The following is a 24,149-nucleotide window of genomic DNA, read 5'->3' as shown; positions in this document are numbered from 1 at the left end:
TTCAAGTGTCATTGGAGCCTAATTCTGATCCCCATTTTGCAGCTGGATTTTCGGACCCCTCCAGGCTTTGACCGTACTCGCAATGCTGAGATCGGCAACAAGGACATTAAGTTCAAACATTTGGAGGAAGCCTTTACGTCGGAGCACTGGCTCGTTAGAATATACAAAGTGAAACAGCTCGACAACAGGGAGACACTAACCCATAAACCCAGAGTAACCAACATTTTTCCGAAACAGAAGTATTTGTCAAAGAAGGTGGGTTCCCACTGAAGTAGTTCTAAAAGGGGCAACCAGGTTTCACCCTCATTTGGTTGACAAGGAATTCGCTGGGATAGTTGCCAGTACATTATGCCTTTCCAGTTGTCAGATCTCTTTTGGGTTGCAGTTTTATACATGTGTTTAATGTCAGGCCTCCCTGCTGTGGTAATGTTCATATTAAACGTGCTGATTTAAACTCTGAGCATGCAGATCCCTAGATGGTAAGATTTGTTCATGCAGTGATGATATAGATGATGGCAAACTGCATAGCTGAATATTAAAGGTCTTAGAGAACAGCTTTGTTGCTTTTGGTCATCTTTAAATCATAGCCATCCGGTGGCAGTAATTCTGGTTCATGAAATAAGGTTTCATTTGGATGTCTCTTTCTGAACCTGTTTGAAAATAAAAATGCCAAACAGCTTCAAAACGACATTTTTCCCTAAAGTGATTAAATTGGAATCGCTTTGTTGACAGGATTTGAGTGTCTGTCTGCTTCGTCTTTTGTAACTAAAATCATTTTCTACATTTTTATGTCCTGTTCTTCGAGTTATCTTTCTGCACTCATCTTGATAGTGAAGATTTTAAGTGGAGGAAGGTAGGGGGAAAGGACAGAGCAAAAGCTAACGTTCTCCAAATTACTATAAAACTTCATCCACGAAGATAAGGCCTGTGAGATTAATTATGAGAACTATCCTACTGCAGTTCTTTGAGTAAACATCAATTAAGGTCTTGGATACCAAGTGAACTGCCTACAGTGAGGGTGCTAGAGAATGTGAGATTTTTGGACTGATTAGAGTTATTTGCATCCGATTTGCTGGACTGAAACAATTAAATGGGGATTTCCAATCAATTAATCAGTGGTATTTGAGCTCTTACCCTATGCAGAGCACTGTAATAAACACTCGGAGAGTACAACAGAGTTGGTAAACACAATCCCTGCCGTCACTGATCTTACAGTCCAGTGGGGGAGATGGACGTTAAAATAAATTACAGGTAGGGGAAGCAGTAGAATATAAGGATATTCTGATGCTGAAGATAGAACCAACAGACTGTCTGACTGAATATGTGGGTTGAAGAGCGGGTTAAGTTAGGATCCATCAGGCTTGTGAGATGGGTTATCAGCAGTGATAAGGAAAGTCGGGGGAAGGAGAGGGTTTGGGTGGGCAGATGAATTTGTTTTGGATGTGTTAGATTTGAGTTGGTGGTGGAACATCAAAGCAGTAAAGTGCAATTTGGCTACCAGGATCTGTAATTACCTAGTCATTGCTGCAACCCTCAGTCATGCTTTGGCTATGAAGATAGCCATTGTTAACTCAGAAATCTTCCATATCGCATAGCAGTGATGAGACCAATCAATCATATTTATGGAGCACTTACTGTGTGGAACACTATACGGAGCACGTGGGAGAGTACACACAAATTAACACCCTTACTGAGTAGGAGTCCAAAACTGTGTCTATGTCAAATATGCACGAACTAATCATTGACAAATTCTGGACCTTTTTATGATGTCACTGGGTGCCACAGTACAATGCTGAGCTCTGAGATAAGACATAAGATAATCAGATTGGGGACAAGCTCAGTCTCACACCGTGCTCACAAATTTTCCTGGTTTTCCAGATGAGGAAACAGGCCTAGAGAGGGTTTGACTTGGCCAGCTGGAATTAGAATCTGGGTCTTTTGCCTGCCAAACCAGTGCTCTCTCCACTAGACACACTGCCTTCAGTACTTTCAAAAGTACAAATTAGTGTTTTTTATAACCGAAAAAAAAAGACACAACCCAGATGTGGCAGAGTAAAGTTGGTTCTGCCAGAAAGGAGGTTTGCATTATGCGTTTTGGATAAAACAACGGAAGAACTGATAGTGTGTCTGTCTAGATAGAACACAGAGGCTGTGAAAAAATGGGTCATGCATGGCATCTAAGTGATTTTTGCCTTAAAACGAGGTTCCTCAAGGACATAGCATCCACTGATATTGAACTCCCTTTAAAATACCTGAAAGCCAAAGAGCGTAGTTTTTAAGGGAAAATTCAGTAATGCTAGTCAGTTATACCAATGCCATAGAATAAAGTTAAGGTAATCCCGAAATACATTCACTTGTCTTTGATTGCAAAAAGTAAGACACACAATTAAGCTGCATCAAGCAAATGTCCATTTATTTAACATGCTACAAAACTAGAAGGGTTGCTCCTCTATTCAACAATCTTGGACAATCCAAACCAGTTTATTTAGTCCAGTTGTCTCCTTCCTTCCTTTTCAAATGTGAGATGCTGAAAAGGTTGTTTCAGATAAACATTATTTTCCAGGTCACTGTCCAACTTTAGCATAATGCCCATCAAAGCCCAGCAACTGTGTACAGATCTGACATTGACAGGCTCCAGCTGCCTGTAACAAAATGGATATTCAGGAACTGCTTCTCACTTCCATCTGGCTGCTTTTTCTGCCAGTAGCTGTGATTTGGGAGACTATTTTCTTTCTCACCTCTTATTCTTTGAAGCGGAGTCATTCTGGCAATTTTCTATTAAGAATTTTTAAAGTGACCGCCCTACACTCCTGGACCAGTCAGCTATAACTCAATCTTTATTTTTTTTTTTTTTGTGCTCTCTTTTAAAGCACCAGAACTACCTTGTATAGAAGCAACATGAGCTAGTGGACAAGCTGGGGCCAGGGATTCAGAGCACCTGGGCTCCCAACTTGCTATTTGCTTGTTGTGTGACCTTGGGCAAGGTACTTACCAGCTTCATGCCTTGTCTCATCTGCAAAATGGGGATGAAATCCTTTCCCTCCTGTCCCATGTGGGACAGGGACTGTCCGAGACCTGGTTATCCTGAATCTAATCCCAGTGGTTAGTACAGTTCTTAGCGTTTAGTAAGTGCTTAATAAGGACTACTACCATTGTTATTGGTGAATATCAGGTGAAGCAGGGTGTATAACTTTAATAGGTCATTCCTGTTCTAAATGGAAGAGTAATGTCCCTGGATTTCTCAGAACCTACTCAAATGCAGGACCCAGCTTCTTGGTAACGGCATTTTTACAAGAACAGTTCTTCTAAGCAGAATGTTTCACATCTTGCTGCTTTGTCAGATGCTCTCTGGGACTTGAGGAAGGGCTATCTGTGATCCTAACTTAGGGGCAGGGGTGAGGTGAGCAGAACTTCAATTTTCATCGAAAATGAATTGATTTTGATCTGAAAGTAATTCTAAATGAGGATCCTGAACAACTGCCCCATGTCTTCAGGATAGAGCGGAACGTAATCACTCCTTGTGCAAATGTAGTTGGCATGTAGAAAAATCACTGTGGTTCCTGGATGTGGGGAGAAGCTTCACCTTGCCATCCCTAATAGAAACGTACCATTTTGTTAAGCATGTGTGAATAGAGCTCATTTTGGTGACTGCAGCATTAGAGGCCGCTCTCAGCACATCTCAAACTCTTTCAGAAGGTTAAAGGCTAAAATTTAGTTCTCAGCCACTGGGATGCCGAATCATTTGTGTTTTTAATGGGTTTGCAGAGTTGGGCTCTCCCTAAGGGTGCCTCTGTAGGGCGAGTGTCTCTGATTGTTTTGGGCATGCTCGGAGCATAGTGTCTTTTCTTGCACTGGCTATATTCCAGAAGTTTGGGGCATTTTGAAATGTTCAGTTGCTCATTTTCAGAACTTTGTTTTTCCTCCTATTGCTCTTATTTCCCACCACTCAGAAATAAGCAGCAATATTCTCCCCCTCCTCCCCCCCCCCCAAAAAAAAAAAAAAACAGTAACTAGACATGCTTATACCAGGTGTTAAGAGGGGGTTAGTAGGCTGGTTCTTCTTCAGTCAGTTGTAAACTTAAACCATGAGGTGCCCCAAGAAGGACGTTTTGATAACTATAAATGGAGGGCATAATATTAACCATGTAAACATCGGATTATTGGGAACTAATGCAGTATGTTCTGTTTTTCTTTTTAGACGGCCAAAAGGAAGCGTGGCTACATAAAGAATAAACTAATTTTAAAGAAAGGCAAGAGACCAAACAGGAAGACTGTTTAAACACACTGTTCTGATTTGCTAATACGAAGCAGTTGTCCTCGAGATAACCAGTCTTTGCCTTTAGCTCAAGTCATGTTTCACAGCAACATGAGGGTACAGAACCATCATTGGTCCAGATTAATGTACAAAAATTTTCAGGCAATGTCTGATTAAGAAAAAAAATATATTGGCTTATTGAGAACAGCTGTTTTAGATTTGTAATGTGAAGCAAGACAGAGCCCTGCTGTGAGTGGGTAGCAGCAGATTTGTTTTTATTGGTACATATTATCCTTGCAACCTGAGAATTTGGACTGACTGCACCAAAGAGCCCTCCAATTCGGTCCCCAGCACGTGCATACCTGTCCAACTTTGATTTTTTTTTTTTTTTTTTTACAAGAATGCCATTTCATGCGAGGTACCTGAAATAGCAATATGTACATTGGAAATGACAAAATGTAAGGAGAACTTTTTCAACCATTGAAACAACTCTAGATTGGAAAAGCCTATCAAAAGTGGAGTGAACTTCCTTGAACTATATTTATTTTCCATGATGTTTCCTAATGCAAATAATGTTTCATCAAATGTATTTTCTGTTGCTGTTTGTTGCTCTGGCCAGGAAGTTGCTGCTGTTTCAGAAAAGTGCAGGCTCAGACTGTAATTGGAAAATGCAACTCACATGGTTCAAGTCCCTTTAACGTTGCTGTTAAACGTTAAATATGAGCAGCCGTATTTATGAAGCAAATCTTGCACATTGTTCCTACAAGGGCTAAATTTGTTTCCTCTGGAAATCAGTGACGGTACCAAGTGCTGCTTAAAACTCCATGGAGTCTGGTGTTTCAAAACTACAGTTCAAGTTGATGTACCTGTTTACGTGAAAAAATCCATTTGGGGGGTAAAAACTTGCCCAAAAAGTCGACGGGTGTCCCACGTTCCTTCGCTGTAGGTCTTAAAAATGGAAGAGGGCTTGTAAACTCCAGCCTGCATATTTTTTTCATTTTCTGAAATGGTTCCATTTTGAAAGGTTTCATCAGTTTTCTTCTCAATTTCATTTAGATTGCTTGAGCGTTTGATGAAACTTTTTTTGCTTTAGTGCTATTTGCTTTTTTTTATTATTATTGTGACAATTCTGTCAGATTAAATGCACTAAATAATAGAGGCTGAACAAGTTCACGTTCCAGCTCTAGGCAGTTCTTTGTTTTTTTTTTTAAGGAGCGATCGCCTTCAGTTCATGTGGCAAAGGGAAAGGTTTGGGCCCAGGTTGATTTCCTGCCACAGAGGGATTTTTTTTTTTTTAATACAACAAGTATAACTTACACCACTCACTGCTGGTGGTGTAAAACATGGAATAGTATGTACCTTTTATGAAGAAAAATGTAATTTACAATGTTCGGTGAGAATGTTACTGCTGATTTTCTTTCCCAAGGTGTAGAATACTTTTTTTTTCTTATTTTTAAAACTCATTTTTTGACCCTGATGGTTCTTTTACAGACCAATTCACTGGCTGTAACATTTTCACAATAAAAATGAAACTAGATCTGGATTTGACACCCTTGTCATTTTGGAATTTCATTTTACTTTGTTGCTTTAAAGCTCAGTGCAGACAAGTTGTTGACTGTAGGGGAAATAAAGTTAATTCAAGTTTTGTGTTAAGTGTCATCTTCTCTCTTTGCCCTCTGAAAACGTGAGGAACAAAATTCCATGTCCAAAATGAAAGATTGAATAACTTTCAAAGGTGTTCACACTGGATTTTAAATGTTGGGTAAGCCTGTAAGCTGCTATTTTGTAAGACACATACGTAGCCAGGCATGGTAAGTATAAAATATACAATGCTTCAGATTCTTACCCGTCTCATTTACAGATCCCTGCAGTATTTAATGCTCCTGGCTGGGAGCACTGATGTCTGCTGTGGAAGGGATTGTGCAGGATGTATTCTGAGTAAAATTTTACCCCTTTTTGGTGGTAGACTGAGTGATTCTAAGATAAGAAACCCAAAGATTTCTTCTTGGAGAACAGTGACTAGTAGAGCTTTTCCAATTTCCAGAGTTGCTAATGTGGTCCACTTCTTGGGGAGATATTGTATAGGTGCTTTTGATCCTCTGGACATCTTTTGTTTGTACTGAATAAGACTTTGTGAAAGAGCCACAGGTGCGGGAAAATTAAGCTCTGCGAGGTTATACAAGCATTTGAACAAACCAACTCCATATATTTAGTTGTAGAAGGTGCATAGGAATTCTTTCTTTGTTCCCATTTACAATGAACACTTCACTGCCTCCATCTCAAAGGAATTCAGGGAAAATGCCAGAAGTTACCTATTCATTCAATCATATTTATTGAGCACTTACTGTGTGCAGAGCACTGTACTAAGCACTTATAATAATGATGGCATTTATTAAGCGCTTACTATGTGCAAAGCTAAGTGCTGGGGAGATTACAAGGTGATCAGGTTGTCCCACGGGGGGCTCACAGTCTTAATCCCCATTTTTACAGATGAGGGAACTGAGGCACAGAGAAGTGACTTGCCCAAAGTCACACAGCTAAGTGGCAGAGCCAGGATTTGAACCCATGACCTCGGACTCCAAAGCCCGTGCTCTTTCCACTGAGCCACGCTACTTCTCTAATGAATGAAGTACTAGGAGAGAGCTTGAGAAGAAGGGCTGCAGCACGGGTGGTTTCATTTTGGAAATGTCAAAAGGGATGGACAAAAATAGGAATATGGCCAACAGTGGCATTTTGCTGCAGTTCAGGGCAAGTTTGGCCAAAACCACACCTGTAGAAAGCTGCTGTTCTACAAGGCAAGACTCGCATTATGTTCTCAGGAAACTCAGCGCCTGTGACACTTCTGCTGTATCGCTAATATAGCCAAGCCTCTCATAATTTGATCAAACCCGTGAGACCCTTTCACATCCAAAGGAGGGTGAGTTGCAGACTGAATCCATTTCCTTGAACAAACCACACAGAGAGGTGGTGGGATGTCACCTTGTTTAGTTGTCTGTACTTGTATCTGAAAATCCACATTCAGCAAGAAAGAAGAAAGCACAGGCCTCCTGGAATCTTTAGCACTCATCCAGTTACCCTGATGTCCAGGCTGGGCTAATCTTTTGTTTTGGGTTTGTTTGGTAAAAATTAGTACCCTACGTGTGGCTTACAGTCCCAAACTATCAGACAACCCTGCGCTAAAAGCCCCAAACACATTGTGCTTGTGGCATTTGCAGCTGTTATCTACTATGAAATTTAGACAGGGTTAATTAGAAGCAAGGAGTCACTGTGTGCCTTTGCAGCAAACTCTAAGCCTGCAGTCCAAGAGTGGTGCTTTAAATCTTTCCAGGTAAGGCACACATTGTACTGTTGGCTCACAATAACTCTCTAGACAAGGTCTATCATCATCAATTGTATTTATTGAGCGCTTACTGTGTGCAGAGCACTGTACTAAGCGCTTGGGAAGTACAAATTGGCAACATATAGAGACAGTCCCTACCCAACAGTGGGCTCCCAGTCTAAAAGGGGGAGACAAAACCAAACATAATTTGGTCTATCAATTCTCTCAGTGAATATCCCAGTTCAGAGTAGGGTGGGGACTTGGGCAGTGACCTGGGTTATTTGATGTGTATGTGCCAATTCCATGGGGGCAAGTTGTTCCCGATGCTCCCAGAACTTTGAGCTGGTCTCCCTGCCTCTCTCATCCCAGGTTTCGGACAACACTGCAGTTTCTAATCAGAGCTCCGCATAATCAGCCACCGAAGTCTCAAGGTCTGCCAGTTGGCCAGGACAGTGGACCCTAACCAGTGACCTGCAGGAAAGTATTTGCTGACCCTATTCGAATATCACTGTAGTCTGTTAATGATTGGCAAAGGCTGTTGGCTAATTTAGCCAAGCCTGTTATTACAATTTAAGCAGACTGCTCCGGAGCGGCAGACACACAGATCATTGAAGAACTGAAACTGGTTATTCCTCAGTTAAGCCGAGAAAATACAAACGGAGAGGCTGCACCTCCGTCAGGGAGTAAAGCCTAAAGCCCACAAAGGTGCCAGTTGGTCAGGTGCAGAGTACCTGCTTAACAAATAACACACATTATTTTCATTATGCTGTGCTTTGAGCATCTGGTGTGAGCAGTTCCTTGAGTTTGTTTCCTTTGCTTTGTGCCTACCTTTGAGATTTCAGTAGCTGCCCTTTGCCTTGATGCCAGGGGATTAGGTGAAGGATTCCATGTTTGCCCTGCCCAGTCTCTTCCCAGCTGGAGCAGTTGGGGGTTGCTGTCAATACCTGCAGAGGCTTAAGCAGCACTTTTGTTTTCCCCAGTTAGTAGGAAACAAATTTGATAACAGCAGCCACCAACAGAAAATGAAATACGTTTACCTGGGCTTAGAGATGCTCCTGAATAGTCAGTCTGAATCCAGAAAAAGGTTCATAAAAGCCCCCAGAATACAGGCATACTCCAAGATACAGCAGATTTTGTTCCTTGGATATAGGGTTAGTTCTAGGATGGTAGTACCATGGGGCATGTCTTCTCATACCATTTACATATTATAAATTAGGAACCATCCAGAACCACCAGAAAAAATTGAAAATCCCCAACCTTTTTTTATAGTATTCATTAAGTACTTACTAGGTGCCAGACACTGTACTAAGTACTGGGGTAGAGCCACGCCAATCAGTTTGGATACAGTCCATGTCCCACATGGGGCTTACCTCATCTGTAAAATGGAGATTAAGACTGTAACTGATGCCCAGAGAGGTCAGATGATTTGCCCTGGGTCTCACAGCAGGCAAGTGGCAGAGCCTGGATTAGAACTCAGGTCTTAACGACTCCCAGTCCCATGCTCTTTTCCACTAGGCCACGCTGCTTTTGTTCTGTATACTGTGATGTTACACAACAACAAACTTATCGTTTAATCTTTAACTAACTGAAAGCATAGTACACCATCAATATTAAAGTATCACCAACTTAAAATTTAAAACTTAAAATATCCAAATTTTAACCGAAGGATGCGGCGGTTCCTGGCCAGCTTGGCGATCCCCCGTGTGTGGCTCAGAGACATCTGCCGCTCCAGCTGTGTTTCCAGACTGGGTGAGTGTTTCCACTCCCACTTCCCCTATTCTCAGGCAGCTCTCTAGGCCACCCCTTCCTGCACCCCCTGACCGACGGGCATAATCTGGTAGACTTGGTTCTTTCATCTTGTATTCCTACCTTAGCAGCAGCAGCCGCAACCATCAACACCCCTTCCCATTCACTCAAAGCCCCATTTTCCATTCCCAACAGGGGCCCTCTCTGATTTTAACACCTGTCTCTCCCAATGGCTCTCGATAGCCACTTAGGGAGACAGATGTTAAAGTCACAGAGAGGCCCCTGGTTGGGACTGGAAAATGGGGCTTTAAGTGAGTCTATTGTATCCAACACGGCCGAGCGCGTAGTTAACGCTCAAAAAATAGAACTGATTGAGGTAGGGATAGAGAGGCAGTGACCCCCTGCTCCCCATTCGGTCCCGATACGTTGCAATCTGTGTCCGAGGCCCGAGCTGGGTTGGGGAAATGGGACTTTGAGGTGGCAGCCGTGACTGCTGCTAAGGCTATTAAAGGTGAAAGAATCAAAAAGATTACACGGCAAAAGACCGTCCCGGTAAGGGATGGGCGGTCGGGGCAGAAAAGCAGCCAAAGACAGAAGTGGGATGACGGCAGGAAGCAACAGAGAGGGAGGTCACTTACGGCGTATCCATTCTGCAGACAATTCAATGATATTTGTTGAGCACTTACTAGGTGCACCCAGTGCTTGGGAGAGTAGAATACAACAGAGTTGGAAGACATATTCCCTGCCCACAATGACTTTACAGTCCAGAGGGTCTAGACGGTTCATGAGCAAAAGGTGGAAGGTTTCCCTGGATTTTACAAATTGAAAGATGCTTGGAGCCTGGATGACGCCCGTCACAATATTTGGAAACTGTCTTAAAAAAAGAATTTCATTCCTATATGAAAAGAAAAAATTTCATTTTGGGAATTTCCCTTCCAAATTTCCTCTTTCGAACTGAGAAGTAAAGGAGAGTGTACAGGGATAAGTGGGCACACGATTTGTTCCCCAAGATCTTCCCAACATTATTCTAGGCCTTCATAACTCTACCCACAACTTCTTGTTTTTCACAACCTTTTTCACAACTTTTCACAACCTTCGTACACACAGGGACATATTCAAAGGTAAAGGTATTTACTTCCTCCTGTTTGGAATCATTTTCCTCCTTCCTGGACCGATTAAAAAACATTCTCTTGTATTATATCTACCCTGCTCCACACTCATCAACTCTAGTCCACCCGGCTTGCCTGACACACGGCTTATTTCCGTGCTGAACCATGCAGTAAGATTGTCACCCTAGCCCAATGTCACCAACACTTACTCTCCTTAAACTATCTTCCTACACACATGTTCACCTGCCAACTTAACAACTAGCAGCAGGTGGCATTGGGGAAGAAGGTTGATCTGTCAAATCTGAATTACTGAAAGAAAATGACACATATAAACAATTAGGAGTTGTGTTTCAATCCAAATATATTTGTCTAATATCTACAAAGTGTGAACAATTGGTATTAAGAGAGCAGACAAAAGGCACAAAAGTAATACTACAGAGGCATTCATGCTACTCAATTTTATAAATATTGCCATTTGAGAGGTACAATAAAAAATAAGTTAAGCATAGAGCAGAAATCAGTTAAATACGTCATGATATTTTATCCTCATCTATGTTCTCTTCCTTTTAAACTAGAATTTGATACCCCACTTGTAAAAGCTAAGAACCGAAATACAACTGAAGCTGTTAATATGTTTGGGTTGGTTCAGGTTCCTTGTGTTTCTAGTGTCACAGTGGTTTCTATGCAGAATTCAACTCAAACTAGAAAGGTGCATTAAAAAAAACCCTGACCCCCAAGTCAACCCCAACACTAAATCGTGTGTATGTTTCATTTCCAAAGCCCTTAATTTCACTCCCAAAGTAGTTAAGTTTCAAAATGATTCATTTTCTGCAAAAAAAGAGCAGCTTCTGAAAGGTTAGATGGAGGGTCTGTCCCCATCAGAAATCAAGTAGGGGAAAAGGAAGAAAACCTACCCAGGCAGTTCAAGTCCAGCTGTCGAGTATCAAATAAATGGTTCTTTACCTTCCCGGACCAGCCCGACCCGGCCGGCTTTGGCACTCCCTGCCCGTGGCTTTCTCGCCCCAAGTTCCCTCGTGCCCTAAGTGGAGAGCTCCCCGGCGAACGTGCAAAATGGACAGCATCGCTCGAAAATGCCAACAGGCTCGCCCAAAGAAATGGTACGGGTGAGAACTCAAGAGACAGTATTGCCGCTCGTGTCACGGGACAGGTCAACGAAAATACAAACGGAAAAGGAGACAAGGACGTGCTTGGAAACGAATCCCCAGAAGAACGAACTCCTGGCATTCAGGCGGTCAATGAAGACCATCCGTTCACCGCTATTTGGACGAGGAGGTGATTCCCAGGAACAAATCACATACTGTTAAGTGCAAAAAGTTTTTGGCAAAGTGAAAAATAGAAAAATCTCAGAGAGTACTAATAAAAGTGTAACCATAATTTCAACTTAATTACTTAGAGTGTGCATATTTACATGTGAATACCCAGTGTGTGTGTGTGTGTGTGTGTTTAGAGTGCCTTCCTGTGCACATAGCATCATCCACATGTATACTCACACATGCAGAAAATGGCTCTTGAATAATTTCAACCACCTAGCTGTGTTGGATGTCTCATTCACAGCATATAGTGTCTCCTTTTCTCCCTTGGAAGATCACCACAGACATAGCCCAAACCGCCTGACTGTAGACACCGCACCACTTTAATGGCTCAAAGATGTCTGATTCTTTGGAGAACACTGCACTTTAGTCTGGTCAGTGTGACTTCCACAGGGGATTGAAGAACGTCCAGCCATCACCCTGGAAGAGAACGGGGCAACTTTTACTCACCAAACTCACTCCATGCAGGTACGTGGGAGGTGACTCGGACCTTCTGAGTTGGAGGGGGGAAGAGGAGAAGTGTTCAGGTTGCCAACTTGTACTTCCCCAGCGCTTAGTACAGTGCTCTGCACACAGTAAGCGCTCAATAAATACGATTGATTGATTGATTGATTCAGGTTGTCCCTGTCTGGATCAGGGTGGGTCGGGTCAGGCCGCCCCTCTTATCCCCTCCCGCGTTAGACAGTGGGGTCCATATCAGCTTCCGGGAGATGCCCCCCAATGTGGCTAGGATGGCAGGTGCTGGACTGAAAGTCCACCTGATCTTCCAAAGGTCTCAATTCCTCAAACAGATGAGGCGAGATCTATTTACCAGATCGGCCCCCCGGGCAGACTGTATCACACTTTTCTTTTAAAAAACAAAGCCCTGCCGCAGCCCAGGCGGCATTTGAGCCGGGCAGTGAGCCACTTTACCTCCTTGGTAAAATATTTGGGTTTCCACGGGGCGCCGACTGCCGCCCGCTGCTTCTCCTCTGTCCGCTGCCGCTCCTCCAGATGGTGCTTGTATTTGGTGGCTGCGTCGATGTTGCCAGATTTCAGGGAACTGGTGACATGCTGCCAGAGGTGCCTGAGTAGAAGAGTAGAGGTGCGAGTCAGGACTGAGCACTGCCCCAGAGCAGGAGACACCTCAGGGCCCGGCTGGGCCTTTCAGGTAACTCGGTGCACCTCATGAAGAGATTCACAATTCTCCACACCCGTGACTTGCTTTCTGGAACTATGAGAGCCTCATCTTCCCCGACTCCGCCCTCACTCCTTCCCAAGTCTTCAGAATCAATCACATTTATTGAGCACTTACTGTGTGCAGAGCAGAAGAGTGAAGGGCACAAGTTGGGGAACAGTGGAAGAAGTGAACTCATATGTCTCCCCCTCTAGACTGTAAGCTTGTTGTGGGCCGGGAATGTGTCTGTTTTGTACTCTCCCAAGCGCTTAGTACAGTGCTCTGCACACAGTAAGTGCTCAATAAATACGACTGATGTGTAAATGAACTGATGTGTAAATGAGGAAACCACAGTAACGAAATGTCTGCTTAATGCAGGGAGCGATGAGAAGCCCTTGGAGGTTTTGGAAGAGTGGAGAGAGATGTGTGCCAAGTGACACTTTAGGAAGATGGTCCAGGGCGCGGCACTGAGGAAACGTGTGTGGTGGCTGATACAGTAGTCCGTGAGATATAATGACAGCGTGAATTAGGATGGGGGCTGTTCAGTGCTTAGTACAGTGCTCTGCACACAGTAAGCGCTCAATAAATACGATTGAATGAAAGTGGAAAGGGGCAGATGCAAGACTTGCTAGGGGATTGAATGGAAGTGTTGGATAAAACATCATGGTGGTGGGTTTCTTGGTCAGAAGGGGATTTGTGGTGTTAACGACAGAGGCCGGAAAGCTAGGAGGAGAGGATTTATTAGGGAGATAATCTTGGAGGCAAGAGGAAAAAAAAAAAAAGCAAGGAATCCAGGAATAGCCTCCATTTACTTGCGACACACTTTAGGGGTCAAAGGACCGGGCGCCAGAGGCAACCCAAGATCAATCAATCAATCAATCGTATTTACTGAGCGCTTACTTTGTGCAGAGCACTGTACTAAGCGCTTGGGAAGTACAAGTTGGCAACATATAGGGACAGTCCCTACCCAACAGTGGGCTCACAGTCTAGAAGATGAACTGGACTCCTGCTGTCCACAGCAAGGGTGACTGGGATTGACTGGGAGGTGGGATTTACTAGGTGAGTAAGGTAATACAATTCTGGTTCCTAAGGCCCGTAGGGAGAAATTGGTCCAGGGAAAGAGAGGAAGCAGGGGGATTACTGCGTAGCTTGGAACAATGTATGCTTTCTTGAACTTCAACTACCGGGTCAAGAACTTTATCACTGAGGTAGAATATGGTGGGTAAGAATGAGAAAGCTCTATATAGTCTTTCCCCTTCAATATGCTGCAGATAAAGGTAGAGATTTCTCCTACACTGCAGGCTACGCTCTAAATAACCCATGCTTTGATTGTATCTGCAAAAAGGCAACGTTAACCTATTTAACTGGGATTTTGTAAAGCAATGAATTTCTAGTAAGTAAAGCATCTTGAAATCCTAAGAGGAAGAAGGTAAGATACATCATCTTCTCACTCTCAATTTTCAAGCAACATTGAGCCTACATGACAAATTAGATCCAGAGCTCCTACTATGACCTAAATACTACAGGGAGTTCTCTCATGCACTAGAATAGCAAAACAAAGGCAGGTGTGGCTATGTAAATACTTTCCTCATAGCTGCAATCCTTGTAATTTTCTGCAGTCAGAACCTCTTTGCATACCATGCTGAATGTAAATGCAAGAAAACCCAAACTATTTTCAGAGGTTTCAGTAAAGAGCAATGTGGATTACCCACAGTCCCTGGCTGAATGAGACTGAGTGGCAATGAAAATGCCCAGGAAAACTCAGAAAAATTCTAGTTGTCTTGAACTTTACGTAAAGCTGGAAACCTGTGGACAACAAGCTGTCCAGGGGCAGGGACCCTAACCCCTCTTGGTTATAAAGATTCCCTACAGCACCTAGTCCTCTAGGTAAAGGAAAGTCTGCTCAATACAGAGGAAGCTGAGAAGCCCTTGGTGGTTTTTGAAGAGGGGAGAGAGATGTGTTGTAAACGACAACACAGTTGTGGACAGCAGGGAATGTGTCTACTAACTCTGTTGCATTGTACTCTCCCAAGCTCTTACTACAGTGCTCTGCACGTGATAAGCGGTCAGTGAATACCACTAATTAAATTTTCCATCATCCCAGTGGGCACTCAATGAATGGTGACTGATTTGCCTCCTACCTACTGGATTCTAAGTCAAAGCTTGTACTTCCCAAGCGCTTAGTACAGTGCTCTGCACACAGTAAGCGCTCAATAAATACGATTGATTGATTATCTCAGTAGTGCAATCCAGAATAAAATGGTTAGAACAGATGAGAACGAGTCAGCCCTGTGACCAGCTCCCCTAAAGGAAAGTTGTTTGAAAGGCTACAAAACTCACATGCAAGAATTCGGGGTCCTGTATAATTCAGAGGGAATGAATTTGGGGTTTAAAAAGGAAACATCACTCTAAGGAAAAAAAAATATGTGCTACTGCTTGATAATTTACATTTCAAATCTGGAGTAAAACCAGGTTTACATTTTTAAGAGTTCAGGTTTTCTTTTAGCCTTTCTTTAAAAAAAAAAAAATCATTTCCTGGTTCAGAAAAAGCTCTGCACAAAGGGTGAAAGGCACCTGAGTGTGGGGAGAAGGGTTAGGATTAGGGAGGCTGACAGCTGGGGCTCGCTCTCCCTCGGTCAGTAGCGGGGGAGTGGGACAAAGTAAAAGAAGTCAGCTCTGCTCTGCAGCAGCTCCCGAGACCCCCGGGGGGTAACTTCCATCGACTCATAATGAGATGGAGGAAGAAGGGGAAAAGAAGGGGGTAGGGCTGCCCAGAGTAGAGGGCAGAGCTCTAGGGAGCCCTTTGGGCCGAGACCTAATTCTGAGCTTCAAATCTAACCCCAATTTTAAAGAAAGAACTGGGGAGAAAGGATAAAAAGGTCAAAAGTAATCCCACCGATCTGCCTCCATCCATCCCCTCATGCTATTCAGAGGACAAGTGTATATGCGGGTAATTTGGCCATGCACTCAGCCTTGCCACAGTGTGTTTACTCAGCTCACACTTTGGAGCAAAAGCGACAGCAGGATGAGGGACCATTGCTCTGACAACGTGGCTCTTCGTGGATCCTGGCCGTGGAGCGTGCAAGTGCCATCGGACATAGGGTGAGTACTACCGCATGGGATTCCCTTTACTGATGGTGGCCCAGTGAAGTCAGGAAACCTGGATTCCAGTCCCAGTTCTGACCCTGGCCTGCTTTGTGCCCTTGGCCAAGTCACTTGGTCTCTCTGTCCACATTTCCTCATTGTAAGATGAGGAACCTGCTAGCCCTGATCCTTAGATTGTGAGCACCGCACAGGACAGGGATATTGCCTGATCTCATCTTGTTTCTATTCCAGCACTTGGCACAGTGCTTGGCACATAGCAAGTGTATAATCGATTAATCGTATTTATTGAGCGCTTACTTTGTGCAGAGCACCGTACTAAGCGCTTGGGAAGTACAAGTTGGCAACATATAGAGACAGTCCCTACCCAACAGTGGGCTCACAGTCTAAAAGGGGGAGACAGAGAACAAAACCAAACATACTAACAAAATAAAATAAATAGAATAGATATGTACAAGTAAAATAAATAGAGTAATAAATATGTACCAACATATATACATATATACAGGTGCTATGGGGAAGGGAAGGAGGTAAGATGGGGGGATGGAGAGGGGGGCGAGGGGCAGAGGAAGGAAGGTTTAATCAATTTTACTATTATTATTTCAGGGTTCTACAATGATAATACTTGTGGTAGTTAAGTGCATAATATGTGCTAGGCACAGTACTAAGCACTGGGGTGGATACAAGCAAACTAGGTTGGACACAGTCCCTATCCCTCATGGGGCTCACAGTCTTCATCCCCACTTTACAGCTGAGGTCACTGGGGTACAGAGAAGTGAAGTGACTTGCCCAAGGTCACACAGCACATAAGTGGCGGGGCAGCAATTAGAAGACAGGTCCTTCTGATTCCCAGGTCTGTGCTCTACCCATTAGGCACTCTGCTTCTCAACCCCTTTATAACAGGAAAATTGAATGTATGTATTTTTCATTGATCATATCAATTGGGTAAGTTCTTCGCCAGGACTCATCAAGCTGGGAAGAAACCCTGGGGAGGCACCTGCAATGCATACCAACCTTTGACCCTGCCTCCGGAACCCTGTTGTCAGCCTGTCTGCCTGACTGAAAGGATATTTCCAACTTTTCCACCTGTTCCCATTTCTGGCTCCATGCCTAGCCGGCATTCTGGGGGACTCAAGAGTGGTCCTTGGCATCCAGGCAAGCAGGCAGGCAGTGGGGTGAGGAGAGTAGCCCGGGCCACCCGCGCCTCGGGTCAGCAGCTGTCAATCAAGTACTTCGGTCAAAATGCCTGCTGGAACCAGCACCCAGTTATAATCATTTCCAGGCCTAGGAGTCAGAATCAATCAATCGTGTTTATTGAGTGCTTACTGTGTGCAGAGCACTGTATTAAGCGCTTGGGAAGTACAAGTTGGCAACATATAGAGACAGTCCCTACCCAACAGTAGGGTTGTACCCAACTCCTCGTGTCTCTCTCCACTTCAATCCATACTTCATGCTGCTGCCCGGATAATCTTTGTCCAGAAACGCTCTGGGCGTATTACTCCCCTCCTCAAAAATCTCCAGTGGCTACCAATCAATCTGCGCATCAGGCAGAAACTCCTCACCCTGGGCTTCAAGGCTGTCCATCCATCCCCTCGCCCCCTCCTACCTCACCTCCCTTCTGTCCTTCTCCAGCCCATCCCGCACCCTCCACTCCTCCGCCGCTAATCTCCTCACCATACCTCGTTCTGGCCTGTCCCGCCATTGACCCCCGGCCCACGTCATCCCCCTGGGCCTGGAATGCACTCCCTCTGCCCATCCGCCAAGCTAGCTCTCTTCCTCCCTTCAAGGCCCTGCTGAGAGCTCACCTCCTCCAGGAGGCCTTCCCAGACTGAGCCCCTTCCTTCCTCTCCCCCTCGTCCCCCCTCCATCCCCCCATCTTACCTCCTTCCCTTCCCCACAGCACCTGTATATATGTATATATGTTTGTACATATTTATTACTCTATTTATTTATTTTACTTGTACATATCTATTCTATTTATTTTATTTTGTTAGTATGTTTGGTTTTGTTCTCTGTCTCCCCGTTTTAGACTGTGAGCCCACTGTTGGGTAGGGATTGTCTCTATATGTTGCCAACTTGTACTTCCCAAGCGCTTAGTTCAGTGCTCTGCACATAGTAAGCACTCAATAAATACGATTGATGATGATGATGAACAGTGGGCTCACAGTCTAAAAGACTGTAGACCTAGGTTCTACTCCTGGCTCCACCAACTGTCTGCTGTGTGACCTTAGGCAGTCACTGCCCTTCTCTGGGCCTCAGGAACCTCATCTGTAAAACGGGGATGAAGACTGTGAGCCCCATGTGGGACGTGGGCTGTGTCCAATCTTTTTAGCTGGTATTTACCGCAGTGCTTAGAACAGTGCCTGGCACACGGTATGCGCTTAACACATATAATTTTTTAAAACCCTTTGCTTATGCAGACTCAGGCCTGGAGTCCGTTTCCCACCTTGATTCAAATGGTCCTTGTTTTGCCACTGGTCTGATCTTCTTTGGGATAACTGGCAAGGTTGTAGTGTTGATGACTTTGGTTTCTCCATTGCTGTAGGTGAATTCCAAGGTGCCGTTCCACTCCCCTTGTGCCTTACACACAATCGTATTGGTAGGGTTGTGTTTCACCTCTGCTGTGACTCTAAAGAAGACGAGTAAGAGCATCAGTTTCCCCAGGACCACAATGCACCGGGATTCCTACTCACAGCATTCAAATATAACATTTCCTCTGTCTGCTCCCTTTTTTTAAAGCAGTCCTTCCTCTCTAATGTGAGTTTTCACTCATTCGGTCGTATTTATTGAGCGCTTAATGTGTGCAGGGCCCTGTACTAAGCACTTGGGAGAGTACAATAAAAGGGAGGAACCCAGGAGGGGTCCTTTCAAGCCAGAAAGAGAGCTAATTCAGGGCTCAGTTCCAGCACCTGAACTCGTGCTCCTGACAGAGCACGTGCTGACAAAAGGAAAAACACCCACTGCTCTGAATGAACACTGAGCATTGATTTGTCTAGGCTTTCAACTTTAAATCGGTATCTCCCCTACTAACAGTGGCTCGGAGGCTGAATCCTCAACCTTTCCTTAAAGGGTGTTACTGAGATAGAGGTAAGTTCCCTCTGGGCAGGGAACATGCCTAGTCACTCGATTTGTACCGTACGCTCACAAGCATTCAGTACAGTACCCTGCACACATTAAGCCCTTAATAAATACCTCCGGTTAATGGCTTCAAATGTCACTTGCATTACCTTATGGGGAATTGCCAGATTACAAATATCGGCTGAGACCCCGTTACACGTGTAAATGCTCCCAACCCACTGACCACCCTTTTGTAGGGAGTTACAGCATGGTCCGTGGAAGAACACACCAGGACAGCCACACTTTCAACGGACTCCGCCACACTTATATTCCATCCAGGCTCGGTCTGTCCCGATCTCCGGGGCCCCGAGCCCGCGTCCGATCCCCGGGTGGGGCTGGCGCCAGGAAGCCTTCACTGGCTTTTTATAGGGTCAGTGAGGGCACTCAAACTCTACTTCTGTTTAGCAGAGTTCTCTTCATTTCACTCCATTAAAGGGAATGAAAATGTTTGTCAAAAGGCAGAAACTGATTTTTTTTTTTTCTTGAATTTCTCTTTTTGAGAAAGCTGAAATGGTAGAGAAGAGGGATGTTTTTTGCCCACGGCTGCTCAGTTCTCTTTGGGCTTTTCGGTTTTGTATTCAGCACCAAGTGGGCATGTGTCCCTCTCTAAGTTCTGTCATCATCATCATCAATCGTATTTATTGAGCTCTTACTATGTGCAGAGCACTGTACTAAGCGCTTGGGAAGTACAAATTCTGTCAATTTCATTCATTCACCCAGTAGGCCAAATTATGTAAGGAAACAATGAATGACATGAATTTATTCTCAAATGTAAATCGGCACAGGCATGTTGGGGATAAGACCATGAATTGCTGCCCTTTAGGTTTCAATCAATCGATCGTATTTATTGAGCGCTTACTGTGTGCAGAGCACTGTACTAAGCGCTTGGGAAGTGCAAGTCGGCAACACATAGAGACAGTCCCTACCCAACAGCGGGCTCACAGTCTAGAAGGGGGATACAGAGAACAAAACCAAACATACTAACAAAATAAAATAAATAGAATAGATATTCAAGGTGACACTATACTTAATGGTGACATTTCGTCAGGGAGTGTGGGGGAAAGGCCAAAGGGACAGCCAAGTGACCCCTAGACTGATCCTTCTAAACCATAAGCTAACTGTGGCAGGGAATGGGTCTGTTAGATTGTACTCTTCCACGTGCTTAGTACAGTACTCTGCACCCGGTAAGCGCTCAATAAATACGACAGGCTAACTTGTCCTACCATGCCGGCCTTTCACGTCGTGACCTGAAAAGATACCTTCATGCTGCATTTTGCACTGGTTCCCACTGAGCCTGATGAGGTTTATATTTCTCCCTCAACCCTGCACCTCCGTTCCAATTTGTCACTTCATTTCTGGCCATTGCCTGCTGGGCTGATCTCTGCATACGGTAAGCGCTCCCAGGGCTGTGCCACAATGCTTTGAGTTTTGTTTCACTGGATTTTTAGCATTTCTGTTCTATAAGTCTCGATCAATTTTAAAGTGACATAGGGATTTGGACCTGAGCTCACAGCTTTCCCAGCTGATATCCTTAAGAGTGGGTCCTAGTGGAACAGTACATGCTTAGGAGACAGGAGACCCAGGCAGTCGCGGCTCAGCTACTTGCCTGCCGGGTGATTTGGGGCAAGTCTTTTAACTTCTCTGAGCCTCAGTTTCCTCTTCAGTAAGCTGGTCTGAAAGCTCCTTGTGGGCAGGGACCATGTCTACCAACTCTATTGTATTGTATGCCAAGCAGTTAGTACAGTGCTCTGCACACACTACCACTGATTGGGGGTAAAATATCTGTTCTCCTTCCTCCCATCCCCATGACTACAAATCTTGTTTAGGTCAGGGACTGAGCTTCTAGACTCTAAGCTTTCTGTGGGCAGGGAATGGGTCTGTTAGATTGTACTCTTCCAAGTGTTTAGTACAGCGCTCTGCACTCAGTAAGTACTCAATAAATACGACAGGTTAACTGACCTACCATGCCAGACTATTCTATGTATCTGACTGTCTGTACACCAGCATGTCACAGTGCTTGGCAGGTAAGCGCTTAAAATAATTACCACGATCATCATCATCGTCTGGGGAGAAAAAAAAATCAGTTTTCTTGGATAACGTAAGTTCTCACATTAAGAGTCATCACCTTCCTGTTTTACTTCATATTTTGGAAATGTTTTGCTTACTAAACAATCCACTGGACTGCTGAGCATCCACTGGGTGGGCAAGTTGGGCCACCAGGAAATGTTCTCCTTCAGCCCTGTTAGCAACTTCCAAGCACAAGATACAACCAAGCCAGGGTCCAAACCTCGACCGCCCAGGCCCATTTCGCATTACACTTTTGTTCCCTTATTCAAACATTTCTGATGTCAGTTGCAGGAGCATGGCCAGACCTGGCTCCTGCCTGTCTACAGAGGACAACCGCAGCATTATCCCAACCGCCACAATAAGGCATAAGAGGGGCCGAAAGACGAGGAGGAACCTGTTGGGGTGAAGCGAGACCATAAAAAACTTCTAGAGTACCAGCTCCAAACTCAGTAACTCTACTTCTACATCATATTTCCTCACCTCCACTCTTAGGGGCCATTTTCTCTTACATCCCATGCCGTTTGCAAAGTGGAAACTTCGCATATTTAAAAGATTGTTCCACACCAACCCCAAGTATTCTTTCTAAACATCTAAAAGACTATGATTTGAACTACTGGCCCGTGTCTGAGTTTCTTCCGTAGGCTCTTTAGATTTATTTTCACCCTTTTTAATGGATAAAATTCAGAATACAATAAACGGGAGAAAGTTCCTTTGCAGTAGCTACCTCTGTGGCCCCGATTTTTTGTGTTCCATGAGGGCTCCTGATCACTGAGCCTGGGGAATTTCAGGAGTTAGGAAAGGTGCGCAAACCTTGCTGATGTGGAGCTGGTTCCCTGCAGCCAGGGAGACTTGGGGAGCCCCCTGGGGTGTTCCAAGGAGTAGAATCTTGGATTCCAAAAATGAGGGCAAATCATAGACACCCCAGTGATCCAGATGGGGCCCGGGGTTCCTGCGGGGCACAAAAATGCCCACTGTAAGTGGCTAATGCTCTCTCCAAACCCCCAGGCTGCTGGCTGGGAATGGCAGGGACCAGGGTGGAGGGGAGAGTTAATGAGGAGCGGAGATGAGGGAAGCAGCTGGTGGGTGGCTCCTCAACCAAAAACATCGGGGAAGGCTGAGACTGAGGACACCATCTCCTCTACTTGCTCACTCCAGGTGGGCCACGCGCACAAAAACCAAAATGCTGCTCCTGGTGAAAAGGATGGCTCACAAAGAGAGCGACATCCGACTGCTAAAAACCCCGGGGTTTAATTCCACACGGTCGTGGGTCTGTGCTCTCCTTTGTTCCCCCGGAGTTAAGAAAAGCAACCCACAAGGCGAACAGAGGAAGGAACCCGAGGGTCGCATTCAGCCGACAAGCAGCCTCCTGTAACGCGACCACTCTCGGCAGCGTTGAAGACAGGCTGCCCTTCTCCTACCTGTGGACTTTGCCCCCGTAGAAAGGCTTGGTGTGAAAGGTGACTGTAGCGGAGTAGCCGGTCTTGGCACAGTTGATGTTGACCTTCCCGCCAAGTTCCACCCACGGGACAGTGAGGATAGAGCGTGCGTAGGCACTGGGCAAGGTGAACACGTACTCCTCTTCGTGCTCCAACAGGTTAAGAACCCCTAAGGGGAAAAAGAGCGGGGGGAAAAACGGCTCAGTGAGCTTGGCGTGGGAACACACTACCATCCCCACCAGCGGCAGGGAAACGGCCATCGATCGGCGAGTACAAATTGCCACTGCCCACCAGCCCCGAGTCCTGAGCGTCTGACCAGACCAACGCTTTTCCCAGTGGGCCTTTTAGACTGTGAGCCCACTGCTGGGTAGGGACTGTCTCTATATGTTGCCAACTTGTACTTCCCAAGCGCTTAGTACAGTGCTCTGCACACAGTAAGCGCTCAATAAATACGATTGACTGATTGATTGGGCCCCAGGAAGAGGGGAGAGGAGAAGGCAGAGTTGAAAAGAGCGGTCTGGCTCTTACAAATGCTCTTAAGCCCGTGGGACCCAACACATAGACAACCGAGCCTACAGGAGGATGGCCAGATGTGACCTTGGGGGCCATCCTTTCATTTCTTCATTCAATTCAATCGCATTTATTGAGCGCTTTCTGTAATAATAATAATAATAATAATAATAATAATAATAATAATAATGTTGGCATTTGTTAAGCGCTTACTATGTGCAAAGCACTGTTCTAAGCGCTTGGGGGGATACAGAGTGATCAGGTTGTCCCACGTGGGGCTCACAGTCTTAGTCCCCATTTTACAGATGAGGTAACTGAGGCTCAGAGAAGTTAAGTGACTTGCCCAAGGTCACACAGCAGACATGTGGCGGAGCCGGGATTCGAACCCACGACCTCTGACTCCAAAGCCCGTGCTCTTTCCAAATAAAAATAATGAGGGCATTTGTTACGCGCTTACTATGTTCCAAGCACTGTTCTAAGCACTGGGGTGGATACAAGGTAATCAGGTTGTCCCACATGGGGCTCACGGTCTTAATCCCCATTTTACAGATGAGGTAACTGAGGCCCAGAGAACTTAAGTGACTTGCCCAAAGTCACACAGCTGACAGGTGGTGGAGCCGGGATTAGAACCCATGACCACTGGCTCCCAAGCCCGTGTTCTTTCCAGTGAGCCGCGCTGCTTCTCTACTGTGTGCAAAGTACTGTATTAAGCGCTTGGGAGAGTATAATGTAACAATAAACAGGAACGTTCCCTGCCCACAAAAGCTTACAGTCTAGAGGGTGGCCACTTCTGCCCCAGGGAACACCTCTTCTCCCTTCCTACTTCAACCGTGAGCCCCACGTGGGACAGGGACTACCCCAGTGCTTACAACACTGCTTGACACGTAATAAGCGATTAACAAATACCATAATTACAATTATTAGGGAGAAGACACACTACCCTGCTTCAAGCTAGATATTAATAATAATAATAATTGGCATTTGTTAAGCGCTTACTATGT

At 45.0% G+C, this 24,149-nt stretch overlaps 2 protein-coding genes across 2 annotated transcripts in view; one reads left to right on the top strand and one right to left on the bottom strand.

The window, feature by feature from the left end:
- The window catches only part of STT3B (STT3 oligosaccharyltransferase complex catalytic subunit B), a 113,177-nt gene extending 107,269 nt beyond the window's left edge, over positions 1-5,908 (top strand). The window contains exons 15-16 of the mRNA XM_038760238.1: positions 43-255; positions 4,199-5,908. Of these exons, the coding sequence (XP_038616166.1) occupies positions 43-255; positions 4,199-4,279 (294 nt within the window). The 3' untranslated portion in view covers positions 4,280-5,908. The remainder of the gene's footprint in view (positions 1-42; positions 256-4,198) is intronic.
- A 4,978-nt stretch (positions 5,909-10,886) lies between these two features.
- Positions 10,887-24,149, bottom strand: part of OSBPL10 (oxysterol binding protein like 10) — a 246,816-nt gene continuing 233,553 nt past the window's right edge. The window contains exons 10-13 of the mRNA XM_038761397.1: positions 22,621-22,807; positions 18,465-18,647; positions 12,673-12,826; positions 10,887-12,180 (exon numbers count right to left, since the gene is read on the bottom strand). Of these exons, the coding sequence (XP_038617325.1) occupies positions 12,136-12,180; positions 12,673-12,826; positions 18,465-18,647; positions 22,621-22,807 (569 nt within the window). The 3' untranslated portion in view covers positions 10,887-12,135. The remainder of the gene's footprint in view (positions 12,181-12,672; positions 12,827-18,464; positions 18,648-22,620; positions 22,808-24,149) is intronic.

Source organism: Tachyglossus aculeatus, chromosome 2 (genome assembly GCF_015852505.1).
Source record: "Tachyglossus aculeatus isolate mTacAcu1 chromosome 2, mTacAcu1.pri, whole genome shotgun sequence".
In the NCBI taxonomy this organism is placed as follows: Eukaryota; Metazoa; Chordata; class Mammalia; order Monotremata; family Tachyglossidae; genus Tachyglossus; species Tachyglossus aculeatus.
The sequence above is the reverse complement of the archived record's forward strand: the minus strand, read 5'-3'. Positions and strand labels throughout refer to the sequence as shown.